The 24031-nt window shown below is 30.4% G+C and overlaps 1 protein-coding gene across 1 annotated transcript; it reads right to left on the minus strand.

Annotated features, from left to right (window-relative positions):
- Positions 1 to 6403, minus strand: LOC129295131 (probable inactive ATP-dependent zinc metalloprotease FTSHI 3, chloroplastic). Its single transcript, XM_054933603.1, has 4 exons — positions 5091 to 6403; positions 1470 to 1793; positions 980 to 1280; positions 1 to 425 (listed from the first exon to the last, which is right to left on the minus strand). The coding sequence occupies exons 1-4, from the start codon at positions 6192 to 6194 to the stop codon at positions 223 to 225; spliced, it is 1932 nt and encodes a 643-aa protein (XP_054789578.1). The 5' UTR covers positions 6195 to 6403; the 3' UTR covers positions 1 to 222.
- Positions 6404 to 24031: the final 17628 nt, after the last annotated feature.

Consider the following 24031-nt stretch of genomic DNA (forward strand, 5'->3'; position numbering starts at 1 on the left):
TGATTAGTAAACCTTGCTGGAATGATAGCTAAGAATTTTACTGAGGATTAAGCCCCTTCTCATATTAAAACAAATTTGACAGTTCTGCAAAAGAATACAGTGGTTGCCTAACCACCAATGGGATTAAGATATCTAACAAGTGATCAAAATTTGTTATTACTAACAAGCAAGGAAACAAATCCTCAAGAAGTAAAATGGATGTAAACATCCGTGCAAACGCATTCATGAGCTCAATGCTTGATAGCCAAAGGGTCCTTGTGAATCATTCTGTGTTCTATCACTTCTACCCATCAAGGATGGCATCCAAGGGAATATCTTCCCTAGCTCCTTGCTTATTGCATTGGGACTCAACTTCTTTTCATTGATTCCAAACTTTGCTCTTTCAATAGCTTCCATTATATCTTCTCTAGTCACAGTTTCACCGCCTGCAAAGTTCAAACCCCATATGTTTTGCATTACAAGTCATCACCCATCATCTTCATCGCAGACTTGAAAAATATAAAAAATGATGAAATCCTTCAAGTCCTTTTTCCTACATTCTCTTCAACCTAAACATTATTCTAAGGGCATGATTTGTTGCCCGAAAGAATGAGAATAAATGGATTTAAAAATATAAAGGCACATATAAAATGATCTAAATGTGGAGGCAAGATGGTCAACAATGTCACAAGAAAGAAAGGTAATTTAGTTCATGATATTAAAAGTCATGATTCATGAAGTTTGCAGAGTGCACAGTCATTATTATATTTGTAGTTATGTGGTATTGAGTTTTATTATGCTTATCATAAGAGAAAAATATAATTTAATTCATTTTTTTGTTTTTATTTTTTTAATCCATTCCATTTTCATCATTTCTAACAGCCAAATAGGCCCTAAATTGTAATCTGTTTTAACATAAGGTGTCATCTGATGAATGATTTTGAAAGTTACAGCAAAAGTGGAACTTGAGTATAAATGGTAACCCATAAGTGAGTCTCACCTCTACGAGCAGCAAGCAAAGCAGCTTCATTGACAATGTTTGCCAAGTCAGCACCTACAAAACCAGGGGTGAGAGAAGCAACTAAATGACATATAATGCTGGTTTCTTCCTCCAAAGGAACTCCTCTTAGATGTACAGCCAGTATCCTTCTCCTTCCTTCTTCATTGGGTTCTCCTACGAACACTTTCCTTGAGAAACGACCAGGACGGCATAGAGCCGGATCCAATGCTTCTGGCCTATTTGTTGCTGCAATAACAACTACTCTCATCTCTGACTCAAATCCATCCATTTCTGTCAGCAACTACATAGACAGAATATATAGAGAACGTCAGATTGTGAAGACAGACCTTGAAAATTATGAACAAGTTGTATATCAATTCTTTTGTTAAGTTACTCAAGATGTTAAAAGGACTAATTATAAAATGAGCTACATGGTTACTAGCGGAAGCAACAGTGATGAGATGAAAATGCAAGATAGTCAAAAACTTGCCTGATTTAATGTTTGGTCACGCTCATCATTGAAACTTCTCCCACGTCTGCCTCCAACAGCATCTAATTCATCAATAAATATAATTGATGGTGCAAATTTCCTTGCTGCTTTGAAAAGGTCTCTAATTCTTGCTGCTCCTCTTCCCACAAACAATTCGACAAATTCACTGGCTGATACAGTGAAAAACGGTACACCAGCTTCTCCCGCAACTGCACGTGCAAGTAATGTTTTCCCAGTTCCAGGAGGACCTACCAGTAAAACACCTCTTGGCAACTTGGCTCCTAGCTTTTGGTACTGAATATCTCCTTGCATACATGAAACTATCTACAAGAAAGGGACTAATTCAGGAAAACAATCAAAGTTGCTTGGCCATTTACAAGAATATTTCTTCAAGCTACAATGAATGATGAATAACACCAGGTTAGAATATATCCTCTTTAATCTTCCTAATCTCAGTAAAAAATTAGTTTCTGAATTTACTTTTATAGTCATTACAATCTAGTCCGCTCAGTTTCACAAGTGAAATCAATTCTATCCCTCTTTGCACCGTTCTTTAATTTCTGTGACATAATGAGCACGTACGCGAAAAAGTGAGGGTGGCACCTATTGAGAAAAAAATGGTAGAAAATCGGTTGAGATGGTTTGGGCATGTACAAAAAAGACCAAGGGAGGCACTATTGAGAAGAGTGGAACATATAACTTTGAGTCCGATTAAGAGAAGTAGAGGAAGGCATAAGAGAATACTTTTGGAAGTTATTGAACGCGATTTGTTAATTAATAATATTCCTAAAAGCTTGATAAATGATAGAGCACAATGGCGTCTTGCAATCCATGTAGCCGACCCCACCTAGTGGGATAAAGGCTTGTTGTTGTTGTATAATGATAAAATAATGCAAGAGTCCATAAGGATGCTGCACTTTCTTTCCAACAAATATATCAGAAAATATTTAAATCACACATATCAAGAACAATCCACACATCATTGTGCGATCCATGTAGCCAACCTGATCTAGTTGTATATCAAGAGCATCTATGTAAGTGTTATGGGCCAAACAATAGGGTTGACTTCTTTAAACTTGGAGAACTAAATTATAATGATCAAAAGTAAAAGGACTAAAAATGTACTCATCTAGAAAACTTGACCAGCAAAATTTTCCTTGTCTTACTTTCTTCCTGAACTTACATGTTCTATATCTTGTCCTTGAGGAAATTTATCATGAAATGTGAGGTGCTATCTACATGGCCTTTATCGAAGAATTGCGAAGTTGTCATTTCATGTATTAGGTAGCATAACGAAATTTAAGACCTCCCCATTTCAAAACTCATGGGTCATCATAACGTATTAAGACAACATTCAATCTCTTTTTAATCAATTGCCTCACTCAAGGTGAGTAAAGACACAATCGGTGCCATGCCTAGCCTACAAATTAGCACAACCAAAGGAGAGGGGGGAAAAAATACACAAAAGACTCGGATTGCAACATATGACGTTTGCTTTACTGATGGGCTTTTGCTTAGATTTATCAAAACAAAATTGCCATTTAGGTTCCTTGAACAGTTGAACCTACAGATACACTGGTCAGTGTCAAACTCTATGCGTGGGACTTGGACCATCTGCAATAAATACAACGGTATCCTTTTCAAAAATGACATATAATTCATTATAAATCACCTGCAGAAATTATAGAGACACTAGAATGCCTGAAAATGATCCCTGGTAAGAATCTATTATGCAATTTTTGATGCAGACATAGCCTAACAAACATTACAAACAACAACATCAAGATGCGAAAAAACAGAAGTTGTCAAGCACTCATTACTCAGCAGAATTTTGAGGAAAGGGTTTCAAATAATAAATTAAAAAAGAATTTTCAAGTAAAAGATCCAGATGGGTCTGGTCCACATAAAGGCGTCAAAAACATCAACATAAAATATAAAATCTATAGGGAGCCACACTATTAGTAATTCATGAATAATGCAACTCTCTTGGTAATTTTTTTTCCCTTTCATTCTTTGTCGATACACTTCACTTGACTCTGCAACTTTTTTCCCCTTCAATCTTTTTTGACACATTTTAACAAGATTTAAAAGCTAGAAAAATAATACAATCTTCCAAAAACTTTTAAGTTATTTTATATCCTGTAAATCGCACAGGGAAAAAAATATCCAATTGGACTGATGATAGGAAATAAGAATGTAGAAGGACCAAATCAGAAATCTCAGTCCTCCAGGTTCCAAAAGTAAGGGATATTCCTTGAAATGAGGACATTAAAGAGAGGAAAAAAGGAAACAATAGAAGCAAGGTAGAAATGTGCTAAGGGGAAGAAGAGAGATGAATTTTGAATTCCTCATCTGGCTTACCAAAAGAACAACAAACTTTAGATATGAACATTCAGAGACTCGAATGAGTAAAATAGACCCAAATATCATCATCACAAATTTTGGTGAAGACTGTATTACTCTAGATCACCCAATGCTAAAAGAATAAGATTCTAGAGTAGAACTCTCTAAGCCTACACTACTCTCCTTCATAGGCTTAAAAAAACCACTCAACTAATTGATGTCCCCAATTATTATCCACTCCCAATAACCAAAAAGAAAATCCTTGTAGTTTTGGCAAACCTCTTAAACTATGACCAAAAGTAATTTTGTAAAACAGCCTTTCTGTGAATCTAAACAGCAAATCACTCTTGACTTATATTGCCTTACTGGCCTAAACTTGCCATACAATGCTTGGGCTAAAACAGCAAGTGGTTATAGCTAATACTAGAAAAATTGAAGGAAAAGGCTACAGGAAGCAATTGCACGTGGAGAATTCCCCAAGTCCATATAGTTAATGATCGAAAAAGGCTAACTCAATTGTACCTGAAGTACATATGATTTATGATGAAAGTTTATTCATCTAAAGGACAGAGCTCAAATGAAGTTGTTGAAGGAGCCAAAACATGAATACACAAGGGTCTATAACAAAAGCTAAACATGTTAATAAAATCAATGGTCAAAAGAATATTCAGATTTTTACATATCAGAAGTAATCTCAACTGTGGTTGTAAAGAAGCTAAAATATCATATATAATTACTGTGTAAACTGAAATTCTAGACTATCAAGTTTGTGTCACAGCCTTGGCTCCTGGTACTAATAGTTCTAATGCTTTTGTACCATCCCATTTAGCTGCTATTTTCTTTCAATCGAAAAGAAAAATTACTAAAGATTTTAGAGGAAACTAATTGACGTTTGCTTCTGCTATATTTCTTCTCCGAACTATTAACAGTAACAAAGCCTAAATTAAGTAGTTTAACCTTTTTTATATTCTGCTATAAGTTCTCATACCATATTTCTTCTTGCATGCTATATGCTAGCAACATATTTGGATCACATTTTAGGAATCACTACATAAGAGATTCCAAAGAAACAATTATAGTCCATTTTATAAAAAAAATTTCATCTTAAATCTAATTATCTTTAACACAAGTCACTCTGATGGCTCAATTGCAAAATGGACTTCTGTTTAATGGTGGAAGAGACTTAATGATAGAAACTTAAACGATCCAACAAACAAAAAAGAAAAATCAATTCTATATTACATAAATACTCAATCGTGACGAAAAAGAGATCATTACCTCCATGAGCTCTACTTTCGCGGCATCAACACCTTCCACATCATCAAATCCAACATTTTGGGTATGAGCTTTTTGCTTCTTTGCAGGGCTATTAGCAGCAGAAAGTTGACGATATAGAAGCCACATCAATGGAATCAGAGGTACCCACAAAGTTAACACTGTTACCAAAGTAGTCCTCATTGACATTAACATTGACTGAGGGGCTGAGCTATATGTAACCCCCCTTTCTCTCATTAAACTAACAAGAAATTTTCCGTCATGATCAATCTTTCTTGTGGAATACTGCCACTCAGCAACAGAAGTTCGGGTCCTTGAAAACTTACCTAGTACATTCACTAGCTTAGTTGGGCCAGTTTTTGAAGTGTCATCACTTGCAATCTTATTCACATCTTGATCAACTGAAACGTTCATTTCTTGCGAATCTTTATCAGTAATTTGCTTGTCTTTAACATTCTGAGAGTCCATATTATAATATATCCGTCGAGATCCCTCTTCAAGTAAAACTCTAGTGACAGATCCATTTTGAAGGTTCGTAATTAAATCTGAATATGGAACTATTTTTGGAGAGGGCAATGCCGTCAATTTCAGAAAAAGGTAACAAAGGCCTAATACAATGGAAACTGAGGTAGAAAATGCCACAGCTCTAATATTCTTCCGTATAAAGATTCCCACCTCATTCAAAAAGGATTTAATCGGAAACCTTTTCATTCTTATCGCTAGTAACCGTAACCTTGGCCGTAATCTCAAAGAAAATCTCTTTCTAAAGCTATTGCCTTCCCCTTTACCATAGTGAGTCTTTCTATCTTCTCTACTTCCATTCATCAGAGGTTCAATTCCATTGTTACGGACAAGATCATGTTGAGAACGAGAATTAGAACCATATCGAGACCTCGACAAGTTTCGGTCAGAATATTCAAGTTTATGATTGCAGAACAACCCATGTTGAAATTTGAAGCAATGATTAAACCTCACAGAAGGAAAATGAAACGAGCGAGTGCAGAAAACACCACGAGACCCAAAATATCTTGATCCTGCCATACTAACTCCAAAATTACCGTGGCTAACAGATAAGCCAGCACTACAAGTAACAGAAAAACAAGCCATACCTCAAAGAATACATATATCCAGATAACCTGCTAGCTAGTTCCCACTATATCTTATCCAAATTTTCAAGAATGAGAATATACGAAAGATGAAGTAGCTAAAGATTTTCTCGAAGCCATCGTCTCCCATGAAGACAAGAAGAGTGCTACTATTATCTCTGATATTTCAGCAAGAAGATAGGGGATTGCCGAGCCTGAAAGAAAAATGTGGGATTATTGTGTAATTGTGCTAAACGTGGAAGAAGAGAAGCAAAGTAGACGTTTTTCTCTGACTCAAAATTTGTAAGGTATATCATCCGCATTTTTTTTTTGGGTATAATCTTCCTGTTCAATGTTGTGCAATGGGAATGTTCAAAGTATTGTTAATATTGGACTCATTTCTTGGGCCAGATTTGTTGGCCCAATTAATTAAAGACCTTTTAAACAGGAACAGCCCATGTTAGATTGATTATTCATTGAATAAAAAGCGAAAAAAGTTGAAAAAACAATCATTTTATTAATGATTTAATATTTATAATTTGGCAAAAAATAACAACAACTATATAAGGTCAATGATAAGTTATCCCGGTGGCAAAACCACTTGCGCGAGTATGAGGTTCCAAGTTCGAATTGTGTATTAGCATGTTTATGCGGTAGTTGTAAATATTAAATTGATTTTAATATCTAAAGTCCATATCCTGAATTCCAAGCCTCCAAGTCAATAATATTTATCATCATTTCAGTTTCTTAATGAGCGCACTGGTATTACCTTTAAAATAATAATTACTTTAATTATTTAATCTCAACCATTCATGGACCTAAAAAATAACTATAAGTCATCTCACCTAGAGATTCAAAACACATTTTTTAAGATTTTTAAAATAGTTCATTTTGCCTACTCATATAATCGATGATTATATGAATCTTTGCGGTAGTTGTAAATATTAAATTTATTTTTTAAAAAAATTAAAAAATATTATATACTTTAGAAAAAATTAATAATTAATAATTTGGTCTTTTTTTTGGTAAAATGATACTTTGGTCCTTTATGAAGACGCCAATCTTCTCAACCCAGATCTTATTGTCAAAATCTTTCAATTTCTAAAGTCCATATCATGAATTCCAAGCCTCCAAATGAAATAGTTTGAGTTAGTTTTTTTTTTTTTAAAATAGAGAGACAAAATGGGTTTTCATGACTAAAGGCATGAAATATTTTTTTTCATATAAAAGAAAATCTATAATTATACAATAAATCAATAATATTTATTCTCATTTCAATTTATTTACATCTAGGCGTAAGGAGCATCCCAGTATTACTTTTAAAATGATATTACTTTAGTTGTTTAATTTCAATTTTCATGAGACAAAATTGGTTTTCATGACTAAAGGCATGACACATTTTTCATGTGAAAGGAAATGTATAATTATTCAATAACTCAATAATATTTATGTTCATTTAAGTTTCTTCACATCTAGAGTAACAAGCAAACTGGTATTACTTTTAAAATAATATCATTTTAGTTGTTTAATTTCAACCATTTGTCAGACCTGGAAAATAGTTATAATTCACCTCAACTCAAGGTTCAAAGAACATTTTTCAAGATTTTTAAAATGATTCATTTTGTCTATTCATGCAATTGATGATTCTGTGAATCTCAACAATTTATTGCAATGAATTTGAGTCATTTGATGAAATATTTAAACAGCACATGATTTTGAAAAACTATTGTCTTTTCTATCATAAACCTAACATCTGATGAAACTTTTGATGCACATTGTTTTGATATTCCATGGTTTCTTCATCCTTCCACTCATCTATGTCTATAAAGCTCCATTAGCTTGTGTGCTTAGACACAAGCCTGTAAATAGATCATTACAAATTTTTTATTTGCCCTGCAAGAAGAAATCACTCATGAAATCTAATAGTGATGAAGAAAAAGGCAACGATATTTACTAGCAACTCTTGCAAGGGTTTGTGCTTTTTTTTTTTTAACAAAAATCATATCAACGGAATACCAAAAGGTATTGAATCTAAGCTTTTATTTATGAATTGTTTAATATGATTCATATTTCAGCAACTTCAAAGGCACATTTGTTAAGTTTTAGAGGTAGATTATACAATGTAATCAATATTTTTATGTATTAATTGAATTTTTTGACATGTCATACAACTGTAGATAACTTTGAAAAATCTATATTTGAAATGAATGGAGGGCTCCAACAGCACATGTATGAGAATGTGATAATATTTGCATATGGGGTCTCACACACACGCACACGCACGCACGCACACAGGGATTATAAATTTTAGAGAAAATTACCAAAAATTCTTGAGGTCTCACGCGCGCGAGCGCGCACACAGAGATTATAAATTTTAGAGAAAATTATCAAAAATCCCTCGCTAAAAAATTTATTTTGCTAAGGTAGCTTCAATTTCTGAAAGCATGAATTTTTCTTCTAGGGCCGCTTTGAGATCCAATCACTATCTGGACCATTCATGCCTACCAACAAGCAAGGAACAAGAAGCAGGTCAGGCGGTGGAATGAATGTCTCTCTAGCAAGCCCTGATGGTCGTGTTGTAGGTGGTGGAGTTGTTGCTCTTCTCATGCATGCAGGTAAACAAACTATTGTCTTTCTAAGTACCTGCAACTCAATCTCTGGAAGGCTCTTATCAATAACTCTTATAGGAAAGTGAATTCAGTTAGACTAGAGAGCAAGAGTGATGGGCTATGGGAATAGAGCTTTCAGGGATTGTTGGAATGCCCATATGAAGAAAACAAGCTGCTAAAGAAAATTAATTTCAAGCACGATTGGACCCTCCACATGGTAACAAACTCCACAGCAGCCAGTCCGTTTGTGTCAAAAAGCTTCAATGAGAAAAGGAGTTCACATGTTATGAGTCTCATATAAGTATCCACATTCCATCTTCTTTGAAATGTATTGGAAATATAAATGTTCATGTACACCTTGTATTAGTGGTTCTAGTTTAAACTTGTCTGGGAAAGTAGCCAAGAAGGCAAAAAAGATTAAGATTTTTGTATTCATGTATATACCTTTTTATACGGTCGAGTTTTTGTAACCACTTGACATATTTTGTCTATATGTCTTTCATTAATTTAAACTCTATTTCTTGATAAAAAAAAATTAAACCATGTTTCAGTGTTCCTTTATACCATTATATAATACTAAAATTAGTGCCAATTATTTCTAGTTATTCCAAATCTTTTTAAATCGGTCAGGTTATGCATTTTCAGGACAAATATGACAATTCATTGTCAAGAATTTTTTTTCCAAGTTTTATCTTCTATGGATGAACCATTTTTTTTCATATAGAATTTCAAAAATTCAAAAAAAAAACAAAGGGTATGACTCCTTTTTTTGCTTATGTTTTTAAAAAATATCTATTGCTGTTTCATGAAAATAAGAAATTTTTTAGAATATCAATTTGCGTTTCAATGAAAATTGAAGAAACAAGATGCTATGATTCCTTTTTGTTTATGTTTTTTTAGAATTGAAAAACATAATCATTTTATTAATAAAATAATATTGGGATAATGTCAATTAGGTCTCAAAAGTTTGAATTAATGACAGTTATGTTCTCGACAAAACTTTTTAAAAAATGAATTGTAAATATCAATCAAAATAGTTACAAATAGATATTCCTCCTACAATCGAAGAATTATCTAGATTGATATTTTAAACTTATTTTTCAAAAAGCTTTGGTAGGGACCTGACTATCATTAATTTAATGCTTTACGACTTAACCATCATTCTCTCAATAATATTTATAATTTGAAAAAAAAATGTTAAATAATAACAAGTATATAATAGGGCTGTGCAAAAAAACCTTAGACCCGATCTGTTTGGTCCGACCCGATCCTAAAAAATTCAACCCGAATAAAAGACTAGATTGAACGGGTCAGACTGCACATACAAGTCAGACCAGACTAGAGACTTCTCTTTTGGACCAATTAGTCTGGCCCGATCAAGGTTATTTTTTTAATATTAAATATTAAATAATTATATTATTTACAAAAAAAATCTTACTTAGCTGAGCCCAATAACAGTACCCTCACACCTCATGCGCATGCCTTAGACTCGGTCTCTGAACTCTGAAGTTTGATAGCCTCATTTGTCATTTCTCCATTTCTCCATATCGCATGAAAATATGATTGTAGGGTAATTTAAACAAAAATAAAATATAGGAGAAAAAAATGGAAATCTTACATTTATAATTAAAACAAATCTCTAACTAGCTCTTCGACACTTGCAGGAATAAAAAAAAAGCAGCAGTAATATTTACAGGTATTGAATAGTGTGACACCTTTTTTGTATTTCATATAATACGCAAGAAAGATGATTATTTATACTCTAAAAAACTGAAAGAAACATATTTAATCTCATAACAAGGACCATGTGCAATTAAATATTGCTCACTTTGAAACTCAATCGGTAGTAAGCCTATGATATTGATACAAGTGAATAGGAAAAGGGACATGAGGGCCTTTTTCTTTTTGGAGAGAGTTGGTTGGATATGTCCAATAACCCGATGGACCAAGTCCAACCTGGTCCAGGTCCCGGGTCCAACAAGACTAGACCAGTCCTTAGACTGAAAATTCTAGCTCGGTCTCCATTCAGACTAGACTTCGGGTTGGCATCCAACCTAGTCCAGTCCGATATTTGTGTAGCCCTAGTATATAATGTCAATGGTAAATTATCTTAGTGACAACACCACCAGGTCTGAACATGCATTAACATGTGTGTGCATGAGTTGTAAATATTAAATTGATTCTTAAAAATAAAAAACAAAAATATATAACAAATATTATGTACTTTAAGAAAAATTAATAATTGGTCCTTTATGAAGGCACCAATCTTCTCAAGCTAATTTTACTGTTAAAATCTTTCAATTTCTAGAGTTCATATCATGAATTCCAAACCTCCAAATCAAATAGGTTAATTGAATTTTTTTAAAAAAATAGAGAGACAAAATTGGTTTTCATGACTAAGGACATGAAACATTTCTTCATATAAAAGGAAATGTATAATTATACAATAAATGAATAACATTTATGCTCATTTAATTTTCTTTACATTTAGCAAAAGGAGCAAGCTAGTATATATTATTTTTAAAATGATATTATTTTAATTGTTTAATCTCAACCGTCATTGAGACATAGAAAATATATAGGTATGTGTCACATCATCTCGAGGTTGGAAGCACAGTTTTCAAGATTTTTAAAATAGTGCGTTTTGCTTTACTCGTGCAATTGATGACTCCGTGAATTTCAACCACATTCATTGTAATGAATTTGAGTCATTCGATGAAACTTAAGCGGCACACTGTTTTGAAAAACTATTATTTTTTCTATCATAATCCTAACGTTTGATGAAACTATTAGCGTACATTGTTTTGATAGTCTATTGTTTTCTTCACCTTTAGACTCATCTATTTCTATAAAGCATGATTAGCTTGTGTGTTCAGACACAAACTTGCAAACAGATCATTACAAAATTTCTATTTTCCTGATAGGAAGAAATCACTCACGAGATCGAATGGTGATGAAGAAGACAATGATACTAGTAGCTCTTGGGAGGGTTTGCATTTTTTTTGTAGAAATCATATCAACAGAATACCAAAAGGTATTAAATTTATGCTTTTCTAATGAGTCGTTTGATGCCATCGTCTAGCAATTTCAAAATTACATTTATTAAGTCTTAAAGGTAAATTATACAATATAATCAATGTTTTTATGTATTTATTGCATCTTTTTACATGTATGCAGACAATTTTAAAAAATATATATTTGAAATGTATGGAGATGCTCCCCCGTCACATGTATAAGAGTGTGGCGATGATTGCACATGGGGTTCCTTGAGGTCAGTGACGATAGAAAAAAATGCCTTTTCCCCTTGTTCAGCCTCATAAAGTCCCTCCATTTTCTCTGCTATTCCAATGGTCTCTAATGGTATTTTTGGGTAACTCTCTATTGCAATCTTCAAAGACATATGGTAGATAGTAGATTGATATTAGCAAGCAACAAGGAAGAAGATAACGATATTAATTTACCCTGCATTTTGGAAAGTTACACCTTTTTGGATTTTCTTTTAAATTTAATATTTTTTTAACTATTTGATAATCAAATTAAATGAATAAATTGATTAAAAGCATATTACTAATTATTTTTATTTTAAAATTACATTTTTTAAAATAATTAAAAAATAGATTTGAAATTTAAAAAATTATTGGATTCTCCAATAATGATGTGATTAGTCTAAACCAATTTAAAATCAAATAAACTTGATTTCCAAGGTATAGAGAATCCGAGACATAAAATTGCAAGAATTATTCTAAGCCAAACTCTATTTATAATACGGAAACACGTGTGAAACTTTTTTTTGTTAAATTTTCTTACTTTTAGCTTGGAACAAAGATAAAAAAAAAAAAAAAAAGCAAATTTTGACCCCACACTTCCAAGAACTTTTTCATTTTGGCCCCCCATAAGTTGCCCCGAATTCTTCAGGGAGTATGAGGTCTTAAATTTGAGCCCATATGGATGCAAAAAACATCTTTAAAAGAGTTATTCCTAATTAGCCTGACAATATTTGAGTTGGCCCAATTAAATAGTCATATCTCACACACATCTTAAATAGATTGTAAATTTTAAGAAAACACCAAAAAATTTATTTTGCCTAGGTACTTGCAAGTTTTGAAAGCATAAAATTTTCTTCTAGGGCTGCTTTGAGATGCTATCATTGTCTGGGCCATTCATGCTGACTAACAACCAAGGAACAAAGAAGCTGGTCAGGCTGCTTGAGTGTCTCCTTAGCAAGCCCTGATGGTCGTGTTGGAGGCCGTGGAATTGCTGGTCTTCTTATTGCTACCTGTCCTATGCAGGTAAGGTTTTTTTAAGCATGTTTTGATCATTCAAATGGGCTTCATGTTTGCATGGTGAGATTATTTGAAACAGCCTTTGTGGATTCATTCTCTGGTTCACAGCATTTGCCATGCAAATGCCTAACCCATATCAGTACTGTGTTAACTATGAATATTCTTTGGTTTCTTGAATTGTCATCCTATTTGGTTCTTGATTTAAGTTTATGCATAGTGTATGCATGTGTTGTATCTCTCAATTATCTATGTGAATTTTGATATTTTTGATTTAAGTTAATGCTTTCAAGGACTATTGGAATGCCCATATGAAGAAGAAGCTGCTGAAGAAAATTTCAAGTAAGCTTGGACCCCTGCATGGTAACAAAGTCCACAACAAGTCCATTTATGTCAAAAAGCTTTAATGAGAGAAGGAGTTCATATATTATAACTGATATAAGTATCCACTTTCATGTCATCTTCTTAGAAATGTAAATGTAAATGTTCATGTGTATGTCTTGTATTTTGCAGTGGTTCTGGTTTAAATTCAGCTAGGAAAGTAGCCAAGAAGGCAAAAAAGATTAGGATTCTTATATTTATGTATCTATCTTTTTGTACAGTTGAATTTTTATAGCCACCTTGACATGTTTTATTTAAATGTCCTTCTTTAATTTAAACTCAATTTCAGAGTTTCTTCATACCATTATATAATACCAAAATTCAGTGCCAATTATCTCAAATTATTCCAAATTTTTCTAAATCTTGTTGTCAAGTTCTACATTTTAACGACAAATATGACAATTCATTGTCAAGAAATTTTTTTTCCCAATTTTTATCTTCTAGGGATGAATCACTTTTTCCATATAGAATTTCAACATTTCATGAAAATTGAAAAAACAAAGGGTATGATTCCTTTTTGTTCATGATTTTTCAAATTGTTCATTGATTTTTCCTGATAATGAGAATATTTTCAGAATATTTATTTGCATTTTCATGAAAATTAAAAAAACAAGGGATTCTTGCAGATATAGCTTATATTATAAAACCAAATTAAGCAAATAGCCCAACATTTATTATATTTTACATTATAGTTGATTTATTATATTTGTAAATGATATAGTGTTGTATATTAATAATAAACTCTTTGTAAATTTTTAAAATTTTTAATAATAAACTCATTGTATATCAATGAGAATTGGCCATACACCTAAATTTTAAAAATTTTCATATTTTTTAGATACTAGATTTTTTTTTGCCAGTGAGCCAATTTATCTAACAAAACAAAGAATATAATTCATTTTTAGTTATTTTTTTAAGAATTGAAAAAAAATTATCATTTTATTAATAAAATAATATTGGGAGAGTAGCATCTAGATCCCAAAAGTTTGAATTAATAAAAGTTATGTCCCTGATAAAATTTTCTAAAAAATGAATTGTGAATATCAATTCAAATAGTTACAAATAAAATTTTCTTTACATTTAATACTTAAATGCATATTTACAATTAAAACTCTTAAATTTACAATTATTTGAATTAATATTTTCAACTTATTTTCATAAAATTTTGTTAAATTTAATATTTTGAGACCTAAATGTCAATATGTCATTCTCCAAATAACATAGACTCTCTTCATTAAAAAATATAAGGTATTTTTTTAAAGCGTTGAATATTTAAAAATGTAAAGCATTTTTAGTTTTTTGAGGTGTAATTATTACTTTTTTTTAAAAGTCCCCTATTAATGAACAATTTTATATTTATTGTAAGGTGTTTAATAATGAATATGAAAAATAGGGTTAGTTTGAAAGTATGTAATTATTTTATTGGAGGGTAAAATTTAATTAAAAATATTTTATATTTTTTAACGGAGGGAGTATATAATTTAGATAGAAAATAATAAACAATAATAACAAATATATAATGTCATTGAAGATAAGTTATTTTAGTGGCAATGCCATGTCTCTGTACAGGCATGAGGTTTAAGGTTTGAATCATGTATTAACATGTGTGTGCATGAGTTTTAAATATTAAATTGATTTTTAAAAATCAATATATATATATATATAACAAATATTACGTACTTTAAGAAAAATTAATAATTTTGTCCTTTATGAGGACACCAACCTTCTCAAGCCATATTTTACTGTCAAAATCTTTTAAATTTCTAAAGTTTATGATTTCCAAACCTCCAAATCAAATAGTTTAATTTTTTTTAAAAATAGAAACAAAATTGGTTTTTATCCCTAAAGACATGAAACATTTTTTCATATGAAAGGAAATGTATAATTATACAATAAATTGATAATATTTATGCTCATTTAAGTTTCTTTACATCTAGCATAAGGAGCAAGTTCATATTACTTTTCAAGTGATGTTACTTTAGTTGTTTAATGTCGGGAAAACATAATCATTGGTCTTAATAATTTTATAGAATTTTGCTTTTAATCCCTGCCTAATAGGGACCAAAAATATTGAAATTATATTAATCTGAGTAACAAATGTCACTTATTTTTGTTGAAACTATAGGGACTAAAAATATTAAAACAACTATAGGGATTAAAAGCAAAACTTGATGAAAGTATAAGGATCGATGATTGCGTTTTCGTTTCAATCACAATGTTCATGAGACAAAATTGGTTGTCATGACTAAAGACATGAAACATTTTTTCAAATGAAAGGAAATGTATAATTATACAATAAATCAATAATATTTATGCTCATTTATATTTCTTTACATAAGGAGCATGCTAGCATCAATTTTAAAATGATATTATTTTAGTTCTTTAATCTCAATCGTTCATAAGAGATATAGAAAATGAAAAATAGTTATATGTCACATCATCTTGAGGTTCAAAGCACATTTTTTAAGATTTTAAAAATGGTACATTTTGCTTACTCAAGCAATTGATGACTTCGTACATCTCAACAATTCATCATAATGAATTTGAATCATTTGATGAAACTTAAATAGTACATTTTGTTTTTTAAAACCATTGTATTTTTTGTTATAAACTTAACGTTTGATAAAATTGTCGGTGCACATTGTTCTAATAACCCATTGTTTTCTTCACCTTTAGACTCATCTCTATTTTAGTGTATAATTATACAATAAATTGATAATATTGCTCATTTAAGTCTCTACATCTAGCATAAAGAGCAAGTTAGTATTACTTTTAAAGTGATGTTACTTTAGTTGTTTGATGTCAGAAAAACATAATCATTGGTCTTAATAATTTTATAAGATTTTTCTTTTAGTCCCTATCTTATAGGGACTGAAAATACAAAAATTATATGAATTTGAGTAACAAATGTCACTTAGTTTTGTTAAACTATAGGGACTAAAAATATTAAAATAGCTACAGGAACTAAAAACAAAACCTGATGAAATTATAAGGATTGATGATTGTGTTTTCCTTCCAATCGCAATGGTTCATGAGACAAAATTGATTTTCATGACTGAAGACATGGGACATTTTTTCATATGAAAGAAAATGTATAATTATATAATAAATAAATAATATTAATGCTCATTTATGTTTCTTTACGTAAGGAGAATGCTAGTATCAATTTTAAAATGATATTATTTTAATTTTTTAATCTCAACCGTTCATGATAAACATATAAAATAAAAAATAGAAAATAGAAAATAGTTTTATGTTACATCATCTCGAGGTTCAAAGCACACTATTCAAGATTTTAAAAATGGTGCATTTTGTTAACTCAAGCAATTGATGACTCTGTGAATCTCAACCATTCATCGCACTGAATTTGAATCATTTGATGAAACTAAAATTGCACATTTTGTTTTGGAAAACCATTGTATTTTATGTTATAAATTAACGTTTGATAAAACTGTTGTACACATTGTTCTATAAAGCACAATTAGCTTGTGTGTTCAAACACAACTTGCAAACAAAATTTTCATTTGCCCTACAGGGAAAAATCACTAAAGAAATCTAATAGTGATGAAGAAGGTGGCGACAATAATAGAGGCTCTTGCAAGGAATTATGCTTTTTTATTTACAGAAATCATATCAACGAAATACCAAAAGGTATTAAATTTAAGCATTTTTATTTGAATTGTTTGATATGATTCATATTCTAGCAACTTTGAAGGCACATTTATTGAGTCTTAGATGTAAATGATATAATATATAATCAATATTTTTATGTATTAATTGAATTTTTAACATGTTGTACAACTGTAGATAACTTTGAAAAATCTATATTTGAAATGAACGGAGGGCTCCAACAGCACATGTATGAGAACGTGATGATATTTGCATATGGGTTCGTCGCTAAGGTTAGTGATAAGGAAAAAAATATTTTTCCTTTTGTTCAACCCCACAAAGTCACTCCATTTTCTTACATACATATATATTAAATTAAACAGATTATAAATTTTAGGAAAAATTACCAAAAATCCCTCCCTAGAAAATTTATTTTGCCAAGGTAGCTGCAATTTCTGAAAGCGTAAAATTTTTTTATAGGGCCACTTTGAGATCCAATTACTATCCAGACCATTCATGCCTGTTGACAAGCAAGGAACAAGAAGCAGGTCAGGTGGTGGAATGAATGTCTCTCTAGCAAGCCCTGATAGTCGTGTTGTAGGTGGTGGAGTTACTGCTCTTCTTATGTAGGTAAACAAACTCTTCTCTTTCTAAGTACCTGCAACTTAATCTCTGGAAGGCTCTTATCAGTGACTCTTATAGGAAAGTGAATTCAATTAGACTAGAGTGCAAGAGTGATGGGCTATGGGAATAATGCTTTCAGGGACTTTTGGAATGCCCATATGAAGAAAACAAGTTGCTGAAGAAAATTAATTTCAAGCAGGATTGGACCCTCCATATGGTGACAAACTCCATAGTAGCCAGTCAGTTTGTGTCAAAAAGCTTCAATGAGAGAAGGAGTTCAGATGTTATGAGTCTCATATAAGCACCCACATTCCATCTTCTTTGAAATGTATTGCAAATATAAATGTTCATGTACACCTTGTATTTTGCAGTGGTTCTGGTTTAAACTTGTCTGGGAAAGTAGCCAAGAAGGCAAAAAAGATTAGGATTCTTGTATTCATGTATATATCTTTTTGGACAGCTGAGTTTTTGTAACCACCTGACATGTTTTCTCTCTATGTCTTTCGTTAACTTAAACTCTATTTCTTGATAAAAAAAATTAAACTGTTCCTTTATACCATTATATAATACTAAAATCAGTGCCAATTATTTCAAGTCATTCCAAATTTTTCTAAATTGGTCAGGTTATGCATTTTCAGGACAAATATGACAATTCATAGTCAAGAGTTTTTTTCCAAGTTTTATCTTCTATGGATGAACCATTTTTTTTCATATAGAATTTCAACAATTCAAGAAAATTAAAAAAAAGGGTATGACTCATTTTTTGCTTATGTTTTTAAAAAATATCCATTACTGTTTCATGAAAATAAGAAAAATTTTAGAATATCAATTTGCGTTTTTATGAAAATTGAAGAAACAAGATGCTATGATTCCTTTGTGTTTATATTTTTTTCAGAATTGAAAAAACATTCATTTTATTAATAAAACAATATTGGGAGAATGTCAATTAGGTCTCAAAAGTTTGAATTAATAACAATTATATCCTCGACAAAACTTTCTAAAAAATGAATTGTAAATATCAATCCAAATAGTTATAAATAGATATTCCTGTTACAATATAATAATTATCTAGATTGATAATTTAAACTTATTTTTCAAAAAAATTTGGCAGGGACCTACTTATTATTAATTTAATGCTCTAAGACTTAACCATCATTCTCTCAATAATATTTATAATTTGCATAAAAAATGTTAAACAATAACAAGTACATAAGGTCAATGGTAAATTATCTTAACAGTAACACCACCTCTGCGGGCATGAAGTTTAAGGTTTGAACATGCATTAACATGTGTGTGCATGAGTTGTAAATATTAAATTGATTCTTAAAAATAAAAAACAAAAATATATAACAAATATTATGTACTTTAAGAAAAATTAAAAATTGGTCCTCTTTGAAGGCACCAATCTTCTCAAGCTAGATTTTAATGTTAAAATCTTTCAATTTCTAGAGTTCATATCATGAATTACAAACCTCCAAATCAAATAGGTTAATTTAATTTTTTGTAAAAAAATAGAGACAAAATTGGTTTTCATGACTAAGGACATGAAACATTTCTTCATATGAAAGGAAATGTATAATTATACAATAAATGAATAACATTTATGCTCATTTCATTTTCTTTACATTTAGCGTAAGGAGAAAGCTAGGATATGTTATTTTTAAAATGATATTATTTTAGTTGTTTAATCTCAACCGTTATTGAGACATATGTGTCACATTATCTCAAGGTTCAAAGCATACTTTTCAAGATTTTTAAAATAGTGTGTTTGGCTTTACTCGTGCAATTGATGACTCCGTGAATCTCAACTGCATTCATTGCAATTAATTTGAGTCATTTGATGAAACTTAAGCAGCACATTGTTTTAAAAAACTATTGTCTTTTCTATCATAATCCTAACGTTTGATGAAACTATCAGCGCACATGGTTTTGATAGCCCATTGTTTTCTTCACCTTTAGACTCATCTGTTTCTATAAAGCATGATTAGCTTGTGTGTTCAGACACAAACTTGCAAACAAATCATTACAAAATTTCTATTTTCCTGGTAGGAAGAAATCACTCATGAGATCGAATGGTGATGAAGAAGAAGGCGATGATACTAGTAGCTCTTGGAAGGGATTGCACTTTTTTTTTATAGAAATCATATCAACGGAACACCAAAAGGTATTAAGTTTACGTTTTTTTAATGAGTTGTTTGATGTGATTCATATTCCAACAACTTCAAAATTGCATTTATTAAGTCTTATTTCTAGTTAAGCCTGACAATGCTTGAATCTACCAAATTAAACATTAATAACTCACACACATCTTAAATAGTTATAAATATAACTTTTAAGAAAACATCAGAAAATTTATTTTGCCGAAGTACGTGGCAATTTCTGAAAGCATAGAATTTTCTTCTAGGGCCGCTTCGAGACTCTGTCATTGTCTGGACCATTCATGCCAACTGACAACCAAGGAATAAAGAAGTGGTCAGGATGCATGACTGTCTCCTTAGCAAGCCTTGATGGTCGTGTTGGAGGCGGTGGAATTGCTGGTCTTCTTATCGCTACCTGTCCTATGCAGGTAAGGTTATTTTAAGCATGTTTTTATCATTTAATTGGGAAAATGTTTGGGTGGTGAGATTATTTGAAACAGCCTTTGTGGATTCATTCTCTAGTTCATTACATTTGCCATGCAAACGCCTACCCCATATCAGTACTATGTCAACTATGGATATTCTTCAGTTTCTTGAATTGTTATCCTATTTGGTTCTTGATTTAAGTTTATGCATATCTTGTATCTCTCAATTATCTATGTGAATTTTCATATTTTTTAAGTTAATGCTTTCAGGGACTATTGGAATGCCCATATGAAGGAGATGCTATAGACGAAAATTTCAAGCAAGATTGGACCCCCACATGTTAATAAAGTCCACAGCAACGAGTCTTTTTGTGTCAAAAAGCTTTAATGAGAGAAGGAGTTCAGATGTTATAACTCATATAAGCATCCACTTCCATGTCACCTTCTTGGAAATGCAAATGTTCATGTACTTCTTGTATTTTGCAATGGTTCTGGTTTAAATTCATCTAGGAAAGAAGCCAAGAAGGCAAAAAAAAAAAAAATAGGATTCTTATATTTATGTATGTATCTTTTTGTACAGATGAATTTTTATAGCCAACTTGACATGTTTTATTTATATGCCCTTCATTGATTTAAACTCATGTCAATGTTCCTTTATACCATTATATAATACCAAAATTCAATGTCAATTATCTCAAATTATTCCAAATTTTTCTAAGTCTTGTTGTCAAGTTCTACATTTTAACAACAAATATGACAATTCATTGTCAAGAAATTTTTTTTCTTCCAATTTTTATCTTCTATAGATGAATCACTTTTTCCATATAGAATTTCAGCATTTCATAAAAATTGAAAAAACAAAGGGTAAGATTCCTTTTTGTTTATGATTTTTCAAAATGTTCATTGATGTTTCATGAAAATAAGAATATTTTCAAAATATCTATTTTCTCTTTCATGAAAATAAAAAAAAACAAAGGACTCTTGCAGATATAGCTCATATTATAGAACCAAATCAAGCAAATAGCCCAGCATTTATTATATTTTACATTATAGCTAATTTATTATATTTGTTAATAATATGCCGTTATATATTAATAATAAACTCCTTATAAATTTTTAGATTTTTAATAATAAATTTATTGTATATCAATAAGAACTAGCCATACACCTAAATTTTAAAAATTTTGATCCATAAAATTTTTTTTTTGGCCAGTGAGCCAATTTATCAAACAAAACAAAGAATATGATTCCTTTTGAGTTATTTTTTTAAGAATTGAAAAAAATTATCATTTTCTTAATAAAATAATATTGGGAGAATAATGGCTACATCTTAAAAGTTTGAATTAGTAACAATTATATCTCCTATAAATTTTTTTTAAAAATAAATTATAAATATCAATTCAAATAGTTACAAATAGAAATTTCTTCACATTCAATACTTAAATGCATATTTACAATTGAAACTCTTGAATTTACACTTATTTGAATTGATATTTCCAACTAATTTTCATAAAACTTTGTTGAGGACCTAATTGTCACTAATTATTCTGAGACCTAACTGTCATTCTCCAAATAACTTATATATAATTTGGATAGAAAATGATAAACAATAATAACAAATATATAATGTCATTTAAGATAAGTTATCTTAGTGGCAACATCTTCTCTCTGCACAAGCATGAGGTTTAAGGTTTGACTCATGTATTAACATGTGTGTGCATGAGTTGTAAATATTAAATTGATTTTTAAAAATCAATATATATATATATATATAAATATTATGTACTTTAAGAAAAATTAATTATTTGGTCCTTTATGAGGGAACCAATCTTCTTAAGCCAGATTTTATTGTCAAAATCTTTTAAATTTTTGAAGTTCATATCTTGACTTCCAAACCTCCAAATCAAATAGTTTAATGTATTTTTTTAAAAAAATACATAAACAAAATTTGTTTTTATCACTAAAGACATGAAATATTTTTCCATATGAAATGAAATGTATAATTATACAATAAATTGATAGTATTTGTGCTCATTTAAGTTTCTTTACATCCAGCGTAAGGAGAAAGTTAGTATTACTTTTCAAATGATGTTACTTTAGTTGTTTAATGTTAGGAAAACATAATCATTGGTCTTGACATTTCTATAGGATTTTGCTTTTAAACCTTGTCTTATAGGAACTAAAAATATAGAAATTATATGAATCTAAGTAATAACCATCATTTAGTTTTGTTGAAACTATAGAAACTAAAAATATTAACACAACTATAGGAACTAAAAGTAAAACCTGATGAAATTATAGAGATCGATGATTGTGTTTTCTTTTCAATTGCAATGGTTCATGAGACAAAATTGGTTGTCATGACTAAAGACATGAAACATTTTTTCATATGAAAGGAAATGTATAATTATACAATAAATCAATAACATTTATGCTCATTAATGTTTCTTCACGTGAGGAGCATACTAGTATCAATTTTAAAATGATATTATTTTAGTTCTTTAATCTCAATTGTTCATGAGAGATATAGAAAATAGAAAATACTCCCTCTGTCCCGAATAATAGAGCACTTTTGAAGAAATTTTTTCGTTCTAAAATATAAGACACTTTTGATAGATTTAGATTTCATTAAATGCACCAATTTTAATATTATTTTTTCTCTCTCTATAATTAATTATGTTCTTTCTCTTTTCAATATATTAAATGATAGATATTTTTAAAAGTTTATATTTTTATTTTGGAAAGATAAGGTTGTTAAGTGTATTTAATGAGATTTATTAGTATGTGAAATTTTATTTAAAAGTATCTTATAATTTGAGACAGAGGGAGTAGTTATATGTCACATCATCTCGAGGTTCAAAGCATATTTTTCAAGATTTTAAAAATGCCACATTTTGTCTATTAAAGTAATTGATGACTTCGTGAATCTCAACCATTCATTACGATGAACTTGAATCATTTGATGAAACTTAAATAGCACATTCTGTTTTAGAAAACCATTATATTTTCTACTATAAACTTAACATTTGATAAAACTGTTAGCGCACATTGTTTTGATAACTCATTGTTTTCTTCACCTTTAGACTCATCTCTATTTCTATAAAGTGCATTTAGCTTGTGTGTTCAAACACAACTTGCAAACAAAATTTTCATTTGCCCTACAGGAAAAAATCACTCTTGAAATCTAATAGTGATGAAGAAGCTGGCGACAATAATAGAGGCTCTTGCAAGGAATTATGCTTTTTTATTTACAAAAATCATATCAACGGAATACCAAAAGGTATTAAATTTAAGTTTTTTTATTTGAGTTGTTTGATATGATTCATATTCTAGCAACTTTCAAGGCACATTTCTTAAGTTTTAAAGGTACATTATACAATATATAATCAATATTTTTATGTATTAATGGAATTTTTAACATGTTGTACAACTGTAGATAACTTTGAAAATTTTATGTTTTAAATGAATGGAGGGCTCCAACAGCACATGTATGAGAATGTAACGACAATTGCATATGGCGTTGTCCCTGAGGTTAGTGACAAGAAAAAAAGATTTTTCCTCTTGTTCAACCCCACAAAGTCTCTCCATTTTCTTACACACACACACACACTAAATAGATTATAAATTTTAGAGAAAATTACCAAAAATCCGTCACCAAAAAATTTATTTTGCTAAGGTAGCTTCAATTTCTGAAAGCATAAAATTTTCTTCTAGGGCCGCTTTGAGATCCAATCACTATCTGGACCATTCATGCCTACCGACAAGCAAGGAACAAGAAGTAGGTCAGGTGGTG

The sequence above is a fragment of the Prosopis cineraria genome, unplaced genomic scaffold, assembly GCF_029017545.1.
Source record: "Prosopis cineraria cultivar Desert tree isolate PC_DT_omini unplaced genomic scaffold, ASM2901754v1 PC53, whole genome shotgun sequence".
NCBI classification, from domain to species: domain Eukaryota; kingdom Viridiplantae; phylum Streptophyta; class Magnoliopsida; order Fabales; family Fabaceae; genus Prosopis; species Prosopis cineraria.

Coding starts and splice junctions, on each gene's coding strand:
- LOC129295131 (XM_054933603.1), bottom strand. CDS start 6,194: ATGGCTTGTTTTTCTGTTACTTGTAGTGCTGGCTTATCTGTTAGCCAC. Junction 1,794..5,090: donor CGAAAGTAGAGCTCATGGAG/GTAATGATCTCT, acceptor CCTTTCTTGTAG/ATAGTTTCATGTATGCAAGG. Junction 1,281..1,469: donor GTGACCAAACATTAAATCAG/GCAAGTTTTTGA, acceptor CTGTCTATGTAG/TTGCTGACAGAAATGGATGG.